Raw genomic sequence first — 15,000 nt, 5'->3', positions numbered from 1 at the left:
ACGCATTCAGAGTAACATGACGAGTCGAGAATGTGTTCCCGGTATGTGTTTGACGAGGCCCTTTCGAAACCATGAAAAATAGTGAAAAAACAACAACAAACAAACAAAAACAGAAACAAAACAACACACCACCACCAACAAACCCGGTCTTACGGGTAAATCCCTACCCCCCAAGTACCGGCCTAACAGCTCTCCCTGCCTCCTTCCTGTTCACTCATTCAACCATTGTTCGTATCAAATATGGCCACGAGTACGAAGAAAAAAAAAGAAAAAAAAAAAGAGAAGAAAACCTGTCATCGTCCTCGTTCCTCTGGCGTATCTACGTCATCCTCCTCTCTGATGACGTCATCGTCCTCCTCTCGCTTGACGTCACTGTTCTCCTCCTCCTCTTTCTCCTCCTCCCGCCTGACGCCACCATCGTCGTCTCTCCTCCCCAGCCATGACGACACGGCGGCGATGACGCGGTCCAGGTCCAGCGCCAGAGGGATGACGCCGATGAAGACCAGGATGCCGATGCCCACGGACCCCGTCACCTTGGCCGAGGTCCGCTCGTCCGGGGCGCTCGTCTTCTTCCTCACCGAGGCCGACAGGTTGCTGGTCTCCACCTGCAGCTGCGACTTGATCCTGTCGACCATTGCCGACAACTCCTGGCTGCTGACGTTGGCCTGGCGGCTCTGCAGGCGGCAGTTGCACGAGCACGGGTTCATCGGGATCATCGTGGGCGCCACCGTCGGAGAGCTCGTGGCTGGCTGTGCTGCCGACGACGCGTCCGGCTGCGCCGATGGTGACGACGACGTCGTTTCTTGGGGCACCACCGCTGACGCGGACGCGGTCGCGGTGGTAGAGTCGGCGGCGGCAGCGGTCTGGGAGGCAGCCGAGCTGGGGGAACCTTGTAGGGGCGTGGTCTGTGGTGCCTCTGCCGCTGTGACGTCGTCAGGCGAGGTCTGTGTCGTCACTATGGTGGTGGTGGCGTCATCTGTGGTTTGAGGTACTGCTGGTGGCGGCGCGGTGGTGACTTCGGCGGCGGGGATGGTGGTTGTCTCCGGAGGCGGAACAGTTGTGGTGGGTACAGTGTGGCTGAACGTCGTGAACCCTGGGAGAGAAAAGTTCAGAGACTTGGGGTTTGGCTCCATTATTATCATAATACATGCCAAGCAAGTCAACCGTCTTTAAAACTGTGTTAAAACCCATCTCATACTCTTTGCTCTCTCTGTCTCTGTCTCTCTCTGTTGTATTTTAATCTTCTTTTTATTAAAAAAAAAAAAAAAATTCAAGAACGTCTGCGTATGTTTTCACATGTATATCCAAGTGCTATTTCCGGACGAGGATAAAGTTTTTATTTGGTAAGATGGCCGAAGGCCTATTCTACCCTCCAACACACACACACACACACACACACACACATATATATATATACATATATATATATACACATGTATGCATGTATGTATGGCTGTTTGTGTATGTACGTATGTATATATGCATAGAACATTAAGTAATTCTTTTACTACTTTCTATCTTGTCCTGAGTGGGAACGCAAATACACACGCGAAACAGTAGCCACAATACAACAACGCTCTTGATATCTCACTGTCAGCGCGCTGCGTTTACACGAAGATCATTGGGCATCTTCACATTTTTACATTTATTTTAGCAGCAGCAGCAGTGGTGTAGCGCTTATGGTTCGGCCCGAGTGCTTTGACACCTCCTCGAAACTGATTTATGCTGGAAGCCAACAACCGTCAGATATATATGACGGTTATAATCAGGTATACATCGTCAAATATCCATGTATCTATAAATGAATATATATATAATATATATATATATATACACACACATACATATATATATATATATATGTATATATATATATATATATATATATATATATATAGAGAGAGAGAGAGAGAGAGAGAGAGAGAGATCACGCACGTATATATATATATATATATATATATATATATATATATATATATATATATATATATATATACAGAACTTTAAACATAGTATAGGAATATTGCAAATAACCTTTGTAAGATGGGTTTTTTCTCTCCTTTTTTTAAGAACTGGCAATCATGCCCATCGCCTTGTTGAAATAAGTGGTCTTTGAGGTGGCGATGAGCACGCGGAATACCTGACAAAACAAGGGAGATCGTTCCAAACACAAAACACGTGGACCACAGACGCGTGTCGATCGCAGTGATACCCACAAGAACAAACATGTGAGGTATTTGTAACTTCGATCCATAATTGTAACAGCTGTTTGCCACGACGGCAGCAAAAACAGAAAGCGATCTACCACTGGTTAGATTTGACGATAACGTAACTGAAAGTGCTTCAGTAACAGTAATAATAATCGTAATGATAATGATAATAATAATAATTTGTATTTTGTATTTGTATTTGTATTTCATTTTATCACCACAGATTTCTCTGTGTGAAATTCGGGCTGCTCTCTCCGGAGAGCGCGTCGCTACACTCCAACGCCACCCGTTTTTTTTCGTATTTTTTCCTGCGTACAGTTTTATTTGTATTTCATATCGAAGTGGATTTTTCTACAGAATTTTGCCAGGAACAATCCTCTTGCTGCCGTGGGTTCTTTTACGTGCGCTAAGTGCATGCTGCACACGGGACCTCAGTTTATCGTCTCATCCGAATGACTAGCGTCCAGACCACCACTCAAGGTCTAGTGGAGGGGAAGAAAATATCGGCGGCTGAGCCGTGATTCGAACCAGCGCACTCAGATTCTCACGCTTCCCAGGCGGACGCGTTACCTCTAGGCCATTACTCCACATATAATAACAATATAACATAATAATATATAATAACAACAATAGTAATAACAACAACTTAATAACAATGATGATGGTGATAATAATATTAATAATAATGATGATAATAGAATAAGAAGATGAAGAAGAAATTAAGTTCAGTTCAGTTGAGTTACTCATGGAGGCGTCACTGCGTTCGGCCAAATCCATAATCATACGCTACACCACATCTGCCAAGCAGATGCCTGACCAACAGCGGAACCCAACGCGCTAAGTAGTAGTAGTCATAGTAGTAGTAGTAGAAGAAGAAATGCGCATACCTTCTTAGCACAGGGACCAAGAGCGCTAAAACTTAGCATCAATGCGGGAACAAGATACATAAATTAACACCACAGGGCGCTATAATCAAGACCTACAAACAAAACAAATGTTATGTGTCAATGACAAAGCACACACACACCCAAGACCTACAAACAAAACAAATGTAATGTGTCAATGACAAAGCACACCCCCCCCCCCCCTCAAGACCTACAAACAAGACAAATGGAATGTGTCCATGACAAAGCACCCTCCCTCCTCGAGACCTAGAAACAAGACAAATGGAATGTATCAATGACAGAGCACCCCCCCCCCCCCACCAAAGACCTACAAACAAGACAAATGGAATGTGTCAATGACAAAGCACCCTCCCTCCTCGAGATCTAGAAACAAGACAAATGGAATGTACCAATGACAGAGCACCCCCACCCACCCCCACCAAAGACCTACAAACAAGACAAATGGATTGTTTCAGTGACAAAGCACACTCCCCCCCCCACGCCCCAACCCCCCCCCCCCCCCCCGACATCCCCAAGACCTACAAACAAAACAAATGTTATGTGTCAATGACAAAGCACACACACACCCCTCAAGACCTACAAACAAGACAAATGGAATGTGTCCATGACAAAGCACCCTCCCTCCTCGAGACCTAGAAACAAGACAAATGGAATGTATCAATGACAGAGCACCCCCACCCACCCCCACCAAAGACCTACAAACAAGACAAATGGATTGTTTCAGTGACAAAGCACACTCCCCACCCCCCACGCCCCAATCCCCCACCCCCCGACATCCCCAAGACCAACAAACAAATGTTATGTGTCAATGACAAAGCACACACACCCCCCCCTCAAGACCTACAAACAAGACAAATGGAATGTGTCCATGACAAAGCACCCTCCCTCCTCGAGACCTAGAAACAAGACAAATGGAATGTATCAATGACAGAGCACCCCCCCCCCCCCCACCAAAGACCTACAAACAAGACAAATGGAATGTTTCAGTGACGCACACTCAGCCCCAACCCCCCCCCCCCCCCCCCCCGACACCCTCTAAAGACCTACAAACAAGACAAACGGAATGTGTCAATGAAAAAGCACACCCTACCACCCCCCTCAAGACATACAAACAAGACAAATGGAATAAGTCAATGACAAAGCACTCTGTGTGTGTTCATTGTAACTATGCATCAGTTACTTATATGTACTGTATATCACTTAGCTGGGTGTGCATCACTTGACAAAAGTATGTTGTGTTGTTGAAATATAGCATGTTTTTTTTGTTGTTTTTTTAATTTTTTTTTTTTATCAAACGTTCATTTACTGACACCCTCTCATGAGGGGCAACTGCATATAAAGGAATAAATCATCCATCTAACCCTCCCCCCCCTTCTCTCTCTCCCTACTGCGGGTTATAAAATGACTATATTTTCCACTGAGTAATATATATATATATATATATATATATATATATATATATATATATATATATATATATATATATATATGTGTGTGTGTGTGTGTGTGTGTGTGTGTAAAGAAAATACAGCTCGTTCAGTCTTCACATTCACCTCACCATAACATAGTGAATGGTCGTCGGGGCACGGCAGATGATTTCCCCATCGGTTCCTACCTCTCGCAGCTCTTTGGGAATCTGGGAAGCTCGGGTCTGTCCATTCTTTGATGTTGTCCTGACACATTTTCTTTTGCCTCCCTCTCTTGCTACTGCATGGTACGGTACCCTGCAGAATGGTCTTTGCGAGCCCGTCGGATCTTGCGACGTGTCCGTGCCATTTGAGCTTCCTTCTCATGGTGACGGTTTGAAGGTCATCGTGGGGTCCAATGGCTTGTGTGATCTTCTGTTGGAAGCATCTCATTTCCATTGCTTGGATATTTTTCTGGAGGTCGGCAGTGAGAGTCCACGTTTAGCAAGTATAGAGAAGCGTTGATTAAACCATTGAACGCATAAACTTTATTTTCGATCTGGGTGTGATGTTTTTGTCTCTCCAAATGAGCTTCAGTCGAGTGAGTGCTGCTGCAGTCTGCGCTATCCTGGACATGACTTCTGGTTTGGAACCTTCATCTGTGACAACTGCACCCGGGTACTTGAACCTAGATACTGATTCCAAAGATTGCCCGCTGACTTTGATATCAGTGTTAATGCCGTTGGTGTTATTCGTCATGGTCTTTGTCTTTTCCGCTCTGATTTCCATTCCGTATGCCCTGGATGTGGTCATGTCTTTCTACCAGGTTGGAGAGTTTGGTCTCATTTCCTGCCAAGCCATCAATGTCATTGGCGAACCATAGATTTGTAACAGTTCTGCCTCCGATGGTGACGGTGCCCACATGGTCTTTAAATGCATCCGACATGATACGTTCCAGGAAAATGTTGAACAGTGTCTGACTCCTACTGTTTTCCTGAACCAGTTTCCGATGGAACCGTTGTGGAAGACTGCACTGGTTGCCTTGTTGTACAGTTGTTGGATAACTCGGGTGATATTGGGGCTGATGTATTTTCTCATAATTGCCCACAAGGCCTCATGTCACACTGTATCAAACGCTTTTCTAAAATCTACGAAGACATAGTACAGAGGTGGCTGGTGTTGAAGGTATTTCTCGCATATCATTCTCAGATTGAAAATCTGTTCTGGGGGCTGCGTCCAGTTTGGAGGCCAGCTTGTTCTTCAGAGATGATTTTCTCAGCTTGAGCTTTCAGTCTGTTCAAGATTACTTTCAGTAGTACCTTGGTCGGGTGGCTGATAAGGCTTATTGTGTGGTAATTTTGGCATTATTGGAGGTTTTCTTTCTTTGGGAGTGTGATAACTAGAGACTGTTTCCAGACGGTAGGCCAATTTCCTGTCTTCCAGATTCTGTTACAAAGAGTTGTGAGTATGTTGATTGTGTCTTCTCCTCCTGCCTGAATGAGTTCTGCAGGTACGTTGTCCATGCCGGCTGATTTTCCTTTCTTCACTGACGTTACTGCTGCCTCAACCTCTTCGCGAAGAATTGGTGGTTCTTCTTCTTCGCTTGCATGAAGGTAATTGAGTACTGCTGGGTCACCGATGGTTTTGTGTTTAAATGAACATTCATTCAGCTCGATCAGTACTCTGCGCAGAGATGAGGTTGCTCGTCACGCCAAACACAATGAGTACACATCGTAACACACATACTAACAATTCCTGCGCGCGCTTACACACACACACACACACACACACACACACACACACACACTTAACACAACACAACACAACACAACACAACACAACACAACACAACACAACACACACACACACACACACATACACACACACACACACACACACACACACACACACCACACAAAGCACTTACCATTCCCACAATTATGGTGGTCTCTCCGACAGACGTAATAGTGCACGGTACTGCAGTCTTCAAGATCCAGTCGGCGCGTGGACTTGAGCAGCACCACGCACTCCTTGTCGGGATTGTGAAATGGCACAGCGCCGCCGCTCCACAAGTCCACCGGCACCTCGTCACCGGTCTTTATCCAAACGTACTGACCTGTCCCCCCCGCCCCGCCCCCCAACCCCCAAAACACCCCCACCCCCAGTCACGTCCAGGCGATTAGCTGGCGACTTCATTGCAATGATCATAAGATACTGCTACTCAATTTCAATTCAATTCAAAATACTTTATTGTTTGCTTCAACCAAAACAGAAAATTTTCTTTCAGCTAACTACTGCTTACTACTACTACTTCTACCTCAACTACTGATAATTGTGCTTGTGTCAAATACCACTACTTCTAAGAAGGAGGAAGAGGAGGAGGTTTAGGACTGGGAGTAGAAGAAGAAGAAGAAGAAGAAGGGAGGAGGAGGAGGAGGAGGAGAAGAAGAAGAAGAAGAAGAAGAAGAAGAAGAAGAAGAAGAAGAAGAAGAAGAAGAAGAAGAAGAAGAAGAAGGAGAAGAAGAAGAAGAAGATCGATGATCGTGATAAAAATGCTGCTGTTGCTACTACTATTACTAATAATAGTAACAATAATAATTATGTTTGTGTCTTTGTGTGTGGGGTGTGGGGTGTGGGTGTGGGTGTGGGGGGCGTGGGGAGGGGGTATTCTGGACACGTGCCGTGCCGTTATTGGATCTGAAAGGTTGCGATGCATGGAGAGGCAAAGAAAGAGAGAGGGGGGAGGGAGGGGGATAGAGAGTCGGTTAGACAGTGAAAGAGAGAGAGAGATATGGAGAGAGAAAGACACACACACACACACACACACACACACACACACACACACACACACACATACAGAGAGAGAGAGTCAGTCAGACAGTGAGAGAGTGAGGGAATGGGGGGGAAGAAGAGAGATAAAGGGAGAGCGGGAGTCATTAAGAAAGAGAGAAGGAATAAGAGAGGGAGAGAGAGAGAGGGAGAGAGAGAGAGGGAGAGACAGAGGGGGAGAGAGAGAGACGTAGAGAGAGGAAGAGAGAGGGAGAGAGAGAGGGGGAGAGAGGGAGAGAGAGGGGGGAGAGAGGGAGAGAGAGGTAGTGAGAGGGAAAGAGAGAGGGAGAGGGAGAGAGGGAGAGAGTGAGGGAGAGAGAGGGGAGAGAGAGGTAGAGAGAGGGAGAGAGAGGGGGAGAGAGAGGGAGAGAGAGGGGGAGAGAGATGGAGAGAGAGGGAGAGAGAGAGAGGGGGAGAGAGAGAGTGAGGGAGAGGGAGAGAGAGGTAGAGAGAGGGAGAGGGAGAGAGAAAGGGAGGGAGAGAGAGGTAGAGAGGGGGAGAGAGAGGGAAGGAGAGGGAGAGAGAGGGAGAGAGAGGTAGAGAGAGGGAGAAAGAGAAAGAAAGAGAGAGTGAGAGAAATGGAGAGAAAGACACACACACACACACACACACACACACACACACATACATACAGAGAGTCAGTCAGACAGTGAGAGAGTGAGGAGATAGGGGGGAGGAAGAGAGATAGACAGAGGGAGAGCGAGAGTCATTCAGAGAGAAGGAATGAGAGGGAGAGAGAGGGAGAGAGAGAGAGGGAGAGAGAGAGGGAGAGAGAAGGAAAGAGAGGGGGAGAGAGAGAGAGGGAGAGAGAAGGAGAGAGAGAGAGAGGAAGAGAGAGAGGGAGAGGGAGGGAGAGAGGGAGGCAGAGGGAGAGAGAGAGTGAGAGAGAGTGAGAGAGAGGGGGAGAGAGAGAGGGAGAGAGAAGTAGAGAGAGAGAGGGAGAGGAAGAGAGAGGGAGAGAGAGGGAGAGGGAGAGTGAGAGGGAGAAAGAGGGGGAGAGAGAGGTAGAGAGAGGGAGAGAGAGAGGGAGAGGTAGAGAGGGAGAGGGAGAGAGAGAGGGAGAGAGAGGGAGAGAGAGAGGGGAGAGAGAGAGAGGGAGAGAGAGAGGGAGGGAGAGGGAGGGAGAGAGAGGGAGAGAGGGAGAGAGGGATAGAGAAAGGGAGGGAGAGAGAGGGAGAGGGGTAGAGAGAGAAAGACAGAGAGAGAGGGAGGTGAGGGAGAGAGAGGTAGAGAGAGGGAGAGGGAAATGGCGGGAGAGAGAGGGAGAGAGAGAGGGAGAGAGAGGTAGAGGGAGAGCGAGAGAGAGAGGGAGAGAGAGGTAGAGAGAGAGTGGGAGAGAGAGAGGGGGTAGAGAGAGGGAGAGAGAGGTAGAGGGAGAGCGAGAGAGAGAGGGAGAGAGAGGTAGAGAGAGAGAGTGGGAGAGAGAGAGGGGGTAGAGAGAGGGAGAGAGAGGGAGTGAGACAGACAGAGACACAGAGAGAGACAGACAGACACAGAGGGAGAGAGAGAGGCACACACACAGACAGACAGAGAGAGGACAGACAGAAACAGAGACACAGAGAGAGACAGACAGACAGAGAGGTGAAACAGAGTGAAAGGGAAGATAGACAGGCAGACACATAGAAGAAGACAGGGAATCACTGAGACAAAAAGAGAGAGAGAGGGGGGGGGTGAGAGAGATAGCGGGAGAGCGAGAGAGATATGGAAGAGAGAGAGAGAGAGAGAGGGGAAAAGAAAGAAATAGAGTGGGGGAAAGAGAGAGAGAGGGAGAGAGAGAGAGAGGAAGACAGAGGAAGAGAAAGAGAGAGAGAGGAAGAGAAAGAGAGAGAGATGGAGAAACATAGATACACAGAGAGACAGACAGACAGACAAACGGACAGACAGACAGAGGCAGACACAGACACAGCCACAGCCACAGCCTAAAGACTCTCACCCGAATCTCTCTCCACGCCCACAAACAAAGTAGCCCTGGGCTGGACGTTCGCGAGTCCCTCCATCTGTTGAACGGAGTCGAACCACGTTAACTTGTACCCCGCTTTACAATCAGCATCATCGCTTTCCACCGTTTCACTGGAGACGCGGAAACAGCCGGTACCATCGGTGAACTCGTCCCACTGGTTGGAACCCCCGGGCCCGGCCACTGATGGCACCATCAGCCCCAGCGTCACCACCACCCAGCCTGCATGTCACGAGATATTTCAAGATTTTTTTTTTTTTGGGGGGGGGGGGGGGGGGGGGGGGGGGGTCACTATTCATGTGATTCCTGCTGTTGGAACATGGAGGACAGTTTCCGTTTCAGTTTGTTCTTCTTCGTTCGTGGGCTACAACTCCCACGTGTCTCTCGTGTGCACACGAGTGGGCTTTTACGTGTACGACCGTTTGTTTGTTTTTTTTACACCGCCATGTGGGCAGCCATACTCCCTTTTCGGGGATAGTTTCAGTTTCGTATTTCTCAAGGAGGTAAGGCGTCACTGCGTTCAGACCAAACCATGATAACGCTACACCACATCTGCTAGCCAGATGCCTGTCCAGCAGCATAACCCAACGCGCTTAGTCTGGCCTTGAGCGCTCACACACACACACACACACACATATATATATATATATATATATATATATATATATGTGTGTGTGTGTGTGTGTGTGTGTGTGTGTGGTGGATTTCTTTTTCTTTTCTTTTTTTTTACACTCAGAATTTTGCCAGAGGACAACATTCTCGTTGCCATAAGTTCTTTGTCCGTGCGCCGAGTGCGTGCTGCACACAGGGCCCTCGGTTTACCGTCACATCCGAATGACTAGACGCTCAGTTCGAATTTTCCAGTCAAACTTGGGAGAAAGGACGAGATGCGGGATTCGAACCCAGACCCTCTCAGACTCACTGTACTGGCAGATGAGCGTCTTAACCATTCTGCCACCTTCCTCCTACAGACACCAGCAACATATGCATTAAAAATTTCAATCCTTCCACCCTTGTTGGAAGCATGGAGGATAGACACTGGCAACATATGCATTTATGTAATCCAAAAGTCACAAAAAACAACAACCCAAAACACATCAAATGTCAATAAAGCACATTCATTTGGTGATTTAATGAGTGAGAAAAACGATTTCCAAACAGTCGTTGTAACACGTTAAATCGGTAGATAAATCAAAGATAAGAACATGTCAGTTACCAATCTCTCCCTTTAAGAATTTTTTTTCTCCAGATTTAGGAACACTCCGCTCCATCCTCTGAATAAGTTACAAACCTTTAAAAACAATTTAAAGAAAAACAATTTTGTTTTCATGTATTTTCTAAGAAATAAATTATTTCTGAGATCGTCAAATTTGGGACTTTCCAGTCTGAAATGAAACTGATCTCCAATTACACCCATATCACAGTTTCGGCAAATTCGCATTTCTCGTGGAATGTAATGATGCATGACAACTTCAACAAGTCATTAATGATGACTACATCTGAACTGAAATAGAGATATGACAAACGCCTTTGGTGGGTGCAACACTGATTCTTATTTTTCCAAAGGCGGTTCCACATACACAAGCACAACATGAACATGACGTTGAGAGAGGATGCTACAACAGCATAACTAGGAAATACCGGCCCTGTAAATTATGTGGAGTTCAAGATGATGAACTGCATTTACTGGGTAAATGTGTTTATGCTGTACACCGATTTCAAATCACATTTCAACGTTGTGGGAATAAAGCTCTGACGGTTCTCCGTTACGAAATGAACGAACTGTGAATAGGTTTCCTTTGAAGAGAGACTGATCCCTGACAATGTGACAACGCATTTGATTAAAGAGTAGTTTGCGATTGTTTTTTTTTCCCTCCGTTTTACATTTTTGAAATAATCAAGATTCATGGTAGTGCGCCCTCTGTCCAGAATTCGACTGATTGATTGATATGGATACTTTGTATAGCATTTATCCTCCGTCGGAGACCAAGCTCTAAGCGCTTCACAAGCACGGAGTCATTTGCACAACAGGCTGCCTACCTGGGTAGAGCCGACTGACGGCTGCCAATGGGCGCTCATCATTCGTTTCCTGTGTCATTCAATCAGATTTCATGCACGCACACATACACACTCAGACAGACATGGATATACAGATACAAGTAAGAAGAGACTTTCAACTTCCTTCTCAAATCCAGGGTTGAACAAATACAACAACAAAACAAAGCAAACACAACCCCACCCCCTACACACTTTAACGTCAGGAACTTGGCATTTACGCGCGGACTGTCAAAAGGCTTCCCGTCACATCGTCGATTCGGCGACATCGGATGCCGGTCACGCGATACAGAAAACATATTACTCGACGCACCGCGCGCACACACACACACACACACGCACGTGAACTTTTATGGGAATAAAAAAAAAAGCAATCACTGTTGTTGCTTACTCATTGTAGCTTTCCATTCGAAAATAATATTTTGAAATTGACTCACTCACACACACACACGCACGCACGCACGCACGCACGCACGTACCTTCGAACACACACGCGTGCCCGCGCGCATACATACACTGGTGAAGTATTGATGGCTTGGTGTATAAAAAAGAATAACTTGTTGCTTATACAATGTACCATATGAAAATAAAAGTTTTGAGATTCACACACACACACACACGCACACTTACGGATGCGCGCAAGCACGTACTTACAAACACACGCACGCTGCCGCATACAATAACACATACTGGTGAACTGAGATTGGTGCTAAAGGGAAAGAAATGAAAAACGAAAGCATCTGTTGCTCACACAATGTACCATCTGTTAATATATACTTTCGATTTTGAGTTTCACAAATGTATCATCTGTTAATATATACTTTCGGTTTTGAGTTTCACACACACACGCGCGCGCGCGCGCACGCGCACACACACACACACACACACACACACACACAGAGTCGACACTCCCAATCATCAGCTGAAGAGAACTTCACCAGTCCTGGCCATTAGGTTACGTGTGACTAACAGTACCGATATCATTCAATCGTCAGTCCCTTGTGGTAACTGCAAACAACTAAAGCCATCGATGACCCAAATAACATACTTCTACAGCACTGCTCGCCAAAACCAGCCAAGCCGGTGATAACAACGACACCAGCCCGGTGCTGCAAGCCTCTTAGAACCCGCACTGGTGGTTTTACCCCCGGAGTTTAAATCGGGCTAGTCCAGATGAACCCTGCGGACTATGTAGACCTGTCTGAAATGATTCCCGGGTGGGGGGTGGGGTGTGTGTGTGTGTGTGGGTGTGTGTGTGGTGTGTGTGTGTGTGTGTTCGGGGGGGGGGGGGGATGAATTTTAACTAGTCAGATCTACACTCATCCCCAGTTCTATTTTACTCACCCACCTCCTGGAATTTGATACGGGGGTCACTCTAAGTTAGCTTGAAATGATTCCCCCGTGTGGCAATATTGGCAAGTGACAAATGAGTCTGAAAAGTCATTCACGGGTCGCCCAGAATGACCCTAGGGGTAAAATCAGCAGGGGGCGGGGGACTGGGGATGGGGGGGGTAGTTAAAAGCTATTACACCGGCCCCAGTAAAGCACTGCGAACAGTACACATTGTTCAGTGTGCCGATACGTCCATTTTACTCCCTACAATTGACAGCGGGCCTGGTCCCCCCCATGTCATCATCACCAGGGGAAGTTCAGTTAGTACGTCATTTCCCATCCACATGACTGGCTGGATCTGGATGGTGAGACCCATTGTCTCAAGCACACCCCCCACTGACATTCGGTTACCTTTTCTGTTTGCGGCCAGTCCACACTACTGCGGGAATAAACAGACCACAGATTGGTTGATACACAAGAGCACAGGTAAAGACCATGCTGGTGGTAAAATACGTATTTGAAAAAAAAAGAAGAAAAAAAAAAGTGTGGCATCAAAACGATGGACAATGCTACCACTGCAAAGATTCTGAGCTCTATATATTCTTTTAAGAATGAGATATATTTTGATGCTTACAACTTCCTGTCGGGGAACTCGTGGTGCTGACAATCAATTACAATGTGACAATAAGACTGATTTTTTAAAAATGAAATCCCTGACAGCTTTACTTATTGTATGTTACCCATTGTAGCCATCGAGAGACTTCACGAAATCACTTTATTTCGTGAAAAGCTGACATCTTGTCACTCGCCATGTACTAATGTACCAGCTGACTCCAGTGTGTGTGTGTGTGTGTGTGTGTGTGTGTGTGTGTAGGGTGTGTGTGTGTGGGGGGGGGGTCCAGTATTGAACAGTGATGAGTCAAAATGTGGGGAAGAAGTACTGGAACTTGTCAGCTGGTGTGATCGAAACAACTTAGAACTCAACGTATCGAAAACAAAAGAATTAATTCTAGATTTCAGGAAGACCAGGTCTGACCCCTAACCACTTGCAATTAAAGACAAACAAGTATAGATAATCAGCGACTTTAAATTTCTCGGACTGATCATTTCCAACGATTTAAAATGAGAGAAAAATACGGAAAAAAAAATTGTTAAGAAAGCACAACAGCGCCTGTACTTTCTTCGGCGCCTAAAAAAGTTTGGAATTAAAAAAGAAATCATGGTTGGTTTCTACCGAGCAGTCAATGAAAGTGTGCTAACCTTCGCTATTATTGTTTGGTACGGAAACATTTCCAAGGCAGAAGTTGCAGCCCTTAACAGAATCGTATAAACTGCCACCAAGATTAGCGGGGCTGATCTACCTTCCCTAGAAGATTATTATAAGCGGCTACACAAAAAAGCAAAATCAGTCAGCCAGGACGAATCATATCCACCTTTTTGGATTTTCGAGGTGCTCCCCTCTGGTCGACGGCACAGAAGTATAAGGACGAAAAACCAATCGCTTCGTCAATTGCTTTTCCCCAAAATCAGTCAATGCCCTATCTCTAGAACAAATCCAGTATGATAAATAGAATTACGCAATCAACAACCATTTACCTGAAGATATAGTCATCAGCCCCATCCACATGTAATATCCGGCTTCTGTTCAAACGTGTATGTGTGTGTGTGTGTGTGTGTGTGAGAGAGAGAGAGAGAGAGAGACAGAGAGACTGTGTGTGTGTGCGTGCGTGCATGTATGTGTGTGCGTGTGCAGTGCGTGCATGTTTGAGTATACACAAGTTTTTATATTGATATGCACTTGTATGTATCCTAATTTCTACTGTATCTGTGTTTGTGTATGATTTTCGATTTATGTTCGTACCTTGTTGTGTACTATCCCCCTACAATACTCCTTGTGACTCCGGTACACTTGGTAATAAAGACATATTCTATTCTATTCTGTTCTATTCTATTGGAGAGGGGGGGGGGGGGGGGAGAGAAAAACTGATTCTCCTCAAATGCGAGATTTGATCCCGCAACCCTCAAGAGTCTCTTGCTTCCCCAGAGCGGACGCGTTACCGCAGTGCGACCACTTGTCCCTTTGCAGGACAATGCTGGAAACGTTTCATGACACGTTCTGGAAAGCCCTGAATAGTGCACGCAAGACGGACGGACGGACGGACATACAACCGCTACCCAACCACGCACGCTTTCCTGCAGCAGCAAAGTATCTTTGATTGCCTCAACAGTTTCCGTCAGCTGCTGTCACGCACAGCTGAAATACAAACAACATGGAATGGAAGTGTGGAGGCGGGGGAAGTGGGATT

General features: G+C 46.3%; 1 protein-coding gene across 2 annotated transcripts in view; it reads right to left on the bottom strand.

The window, feature by feature from the left end:
- Positions 1-15,000, bottom strand: part of LOC143301307 (uncharacterized) — a 31,848-nt gene that overhangs the window by 527 nt on the left and 16,321 nt on the right. For both annotated transcript variants that reach the window (XM_076615509.1, XM_076615508.1), the window contains exons 4-6: positions 9,284-9,529; positions 6,449-6,637; positions 1-1,093 (exon numbers count right to left, since the gene is read on the bottom strand). The exon at positions 1-1,093 is cut by the window's left edge and continues 527 nt beyond it. In XM_076615509.1, coding sequence (XP_076471624.1) covers positions 294-1,093; positions 6,449-6,637; positions 9,284-9,529 — 1,235 coding nt within the window. In that variant the 3' untranslated portion in view covers positions 1-293. The remainder of the gene's footprint in view (positions 1,094-6,448; positions 6,638-9,283; positions 9,530-15,000) is intronic.

The sequence above is a fragment of the Babylonia areolata genome, chromosome 27, assembly GCF_041734735.1.
Source record: "Babylonia areolata isolate BAREFJ2019XMU chromosome 27, ASM4173473v1, whole genome shotgun sequence".
In the NCBI taxonomy this organism is placed as follows: domain Eukaryota; kingdom Metazoa; phylum Mollusca; class Gastropoda; order Neogastropoda; family Buccinidae; genus Babylonia; species Babylonia areolata.
Note: the sequence above shows the minus strand (reverse complement) of the source record. Positions and strands in the feature narration are given on the sequence as shown.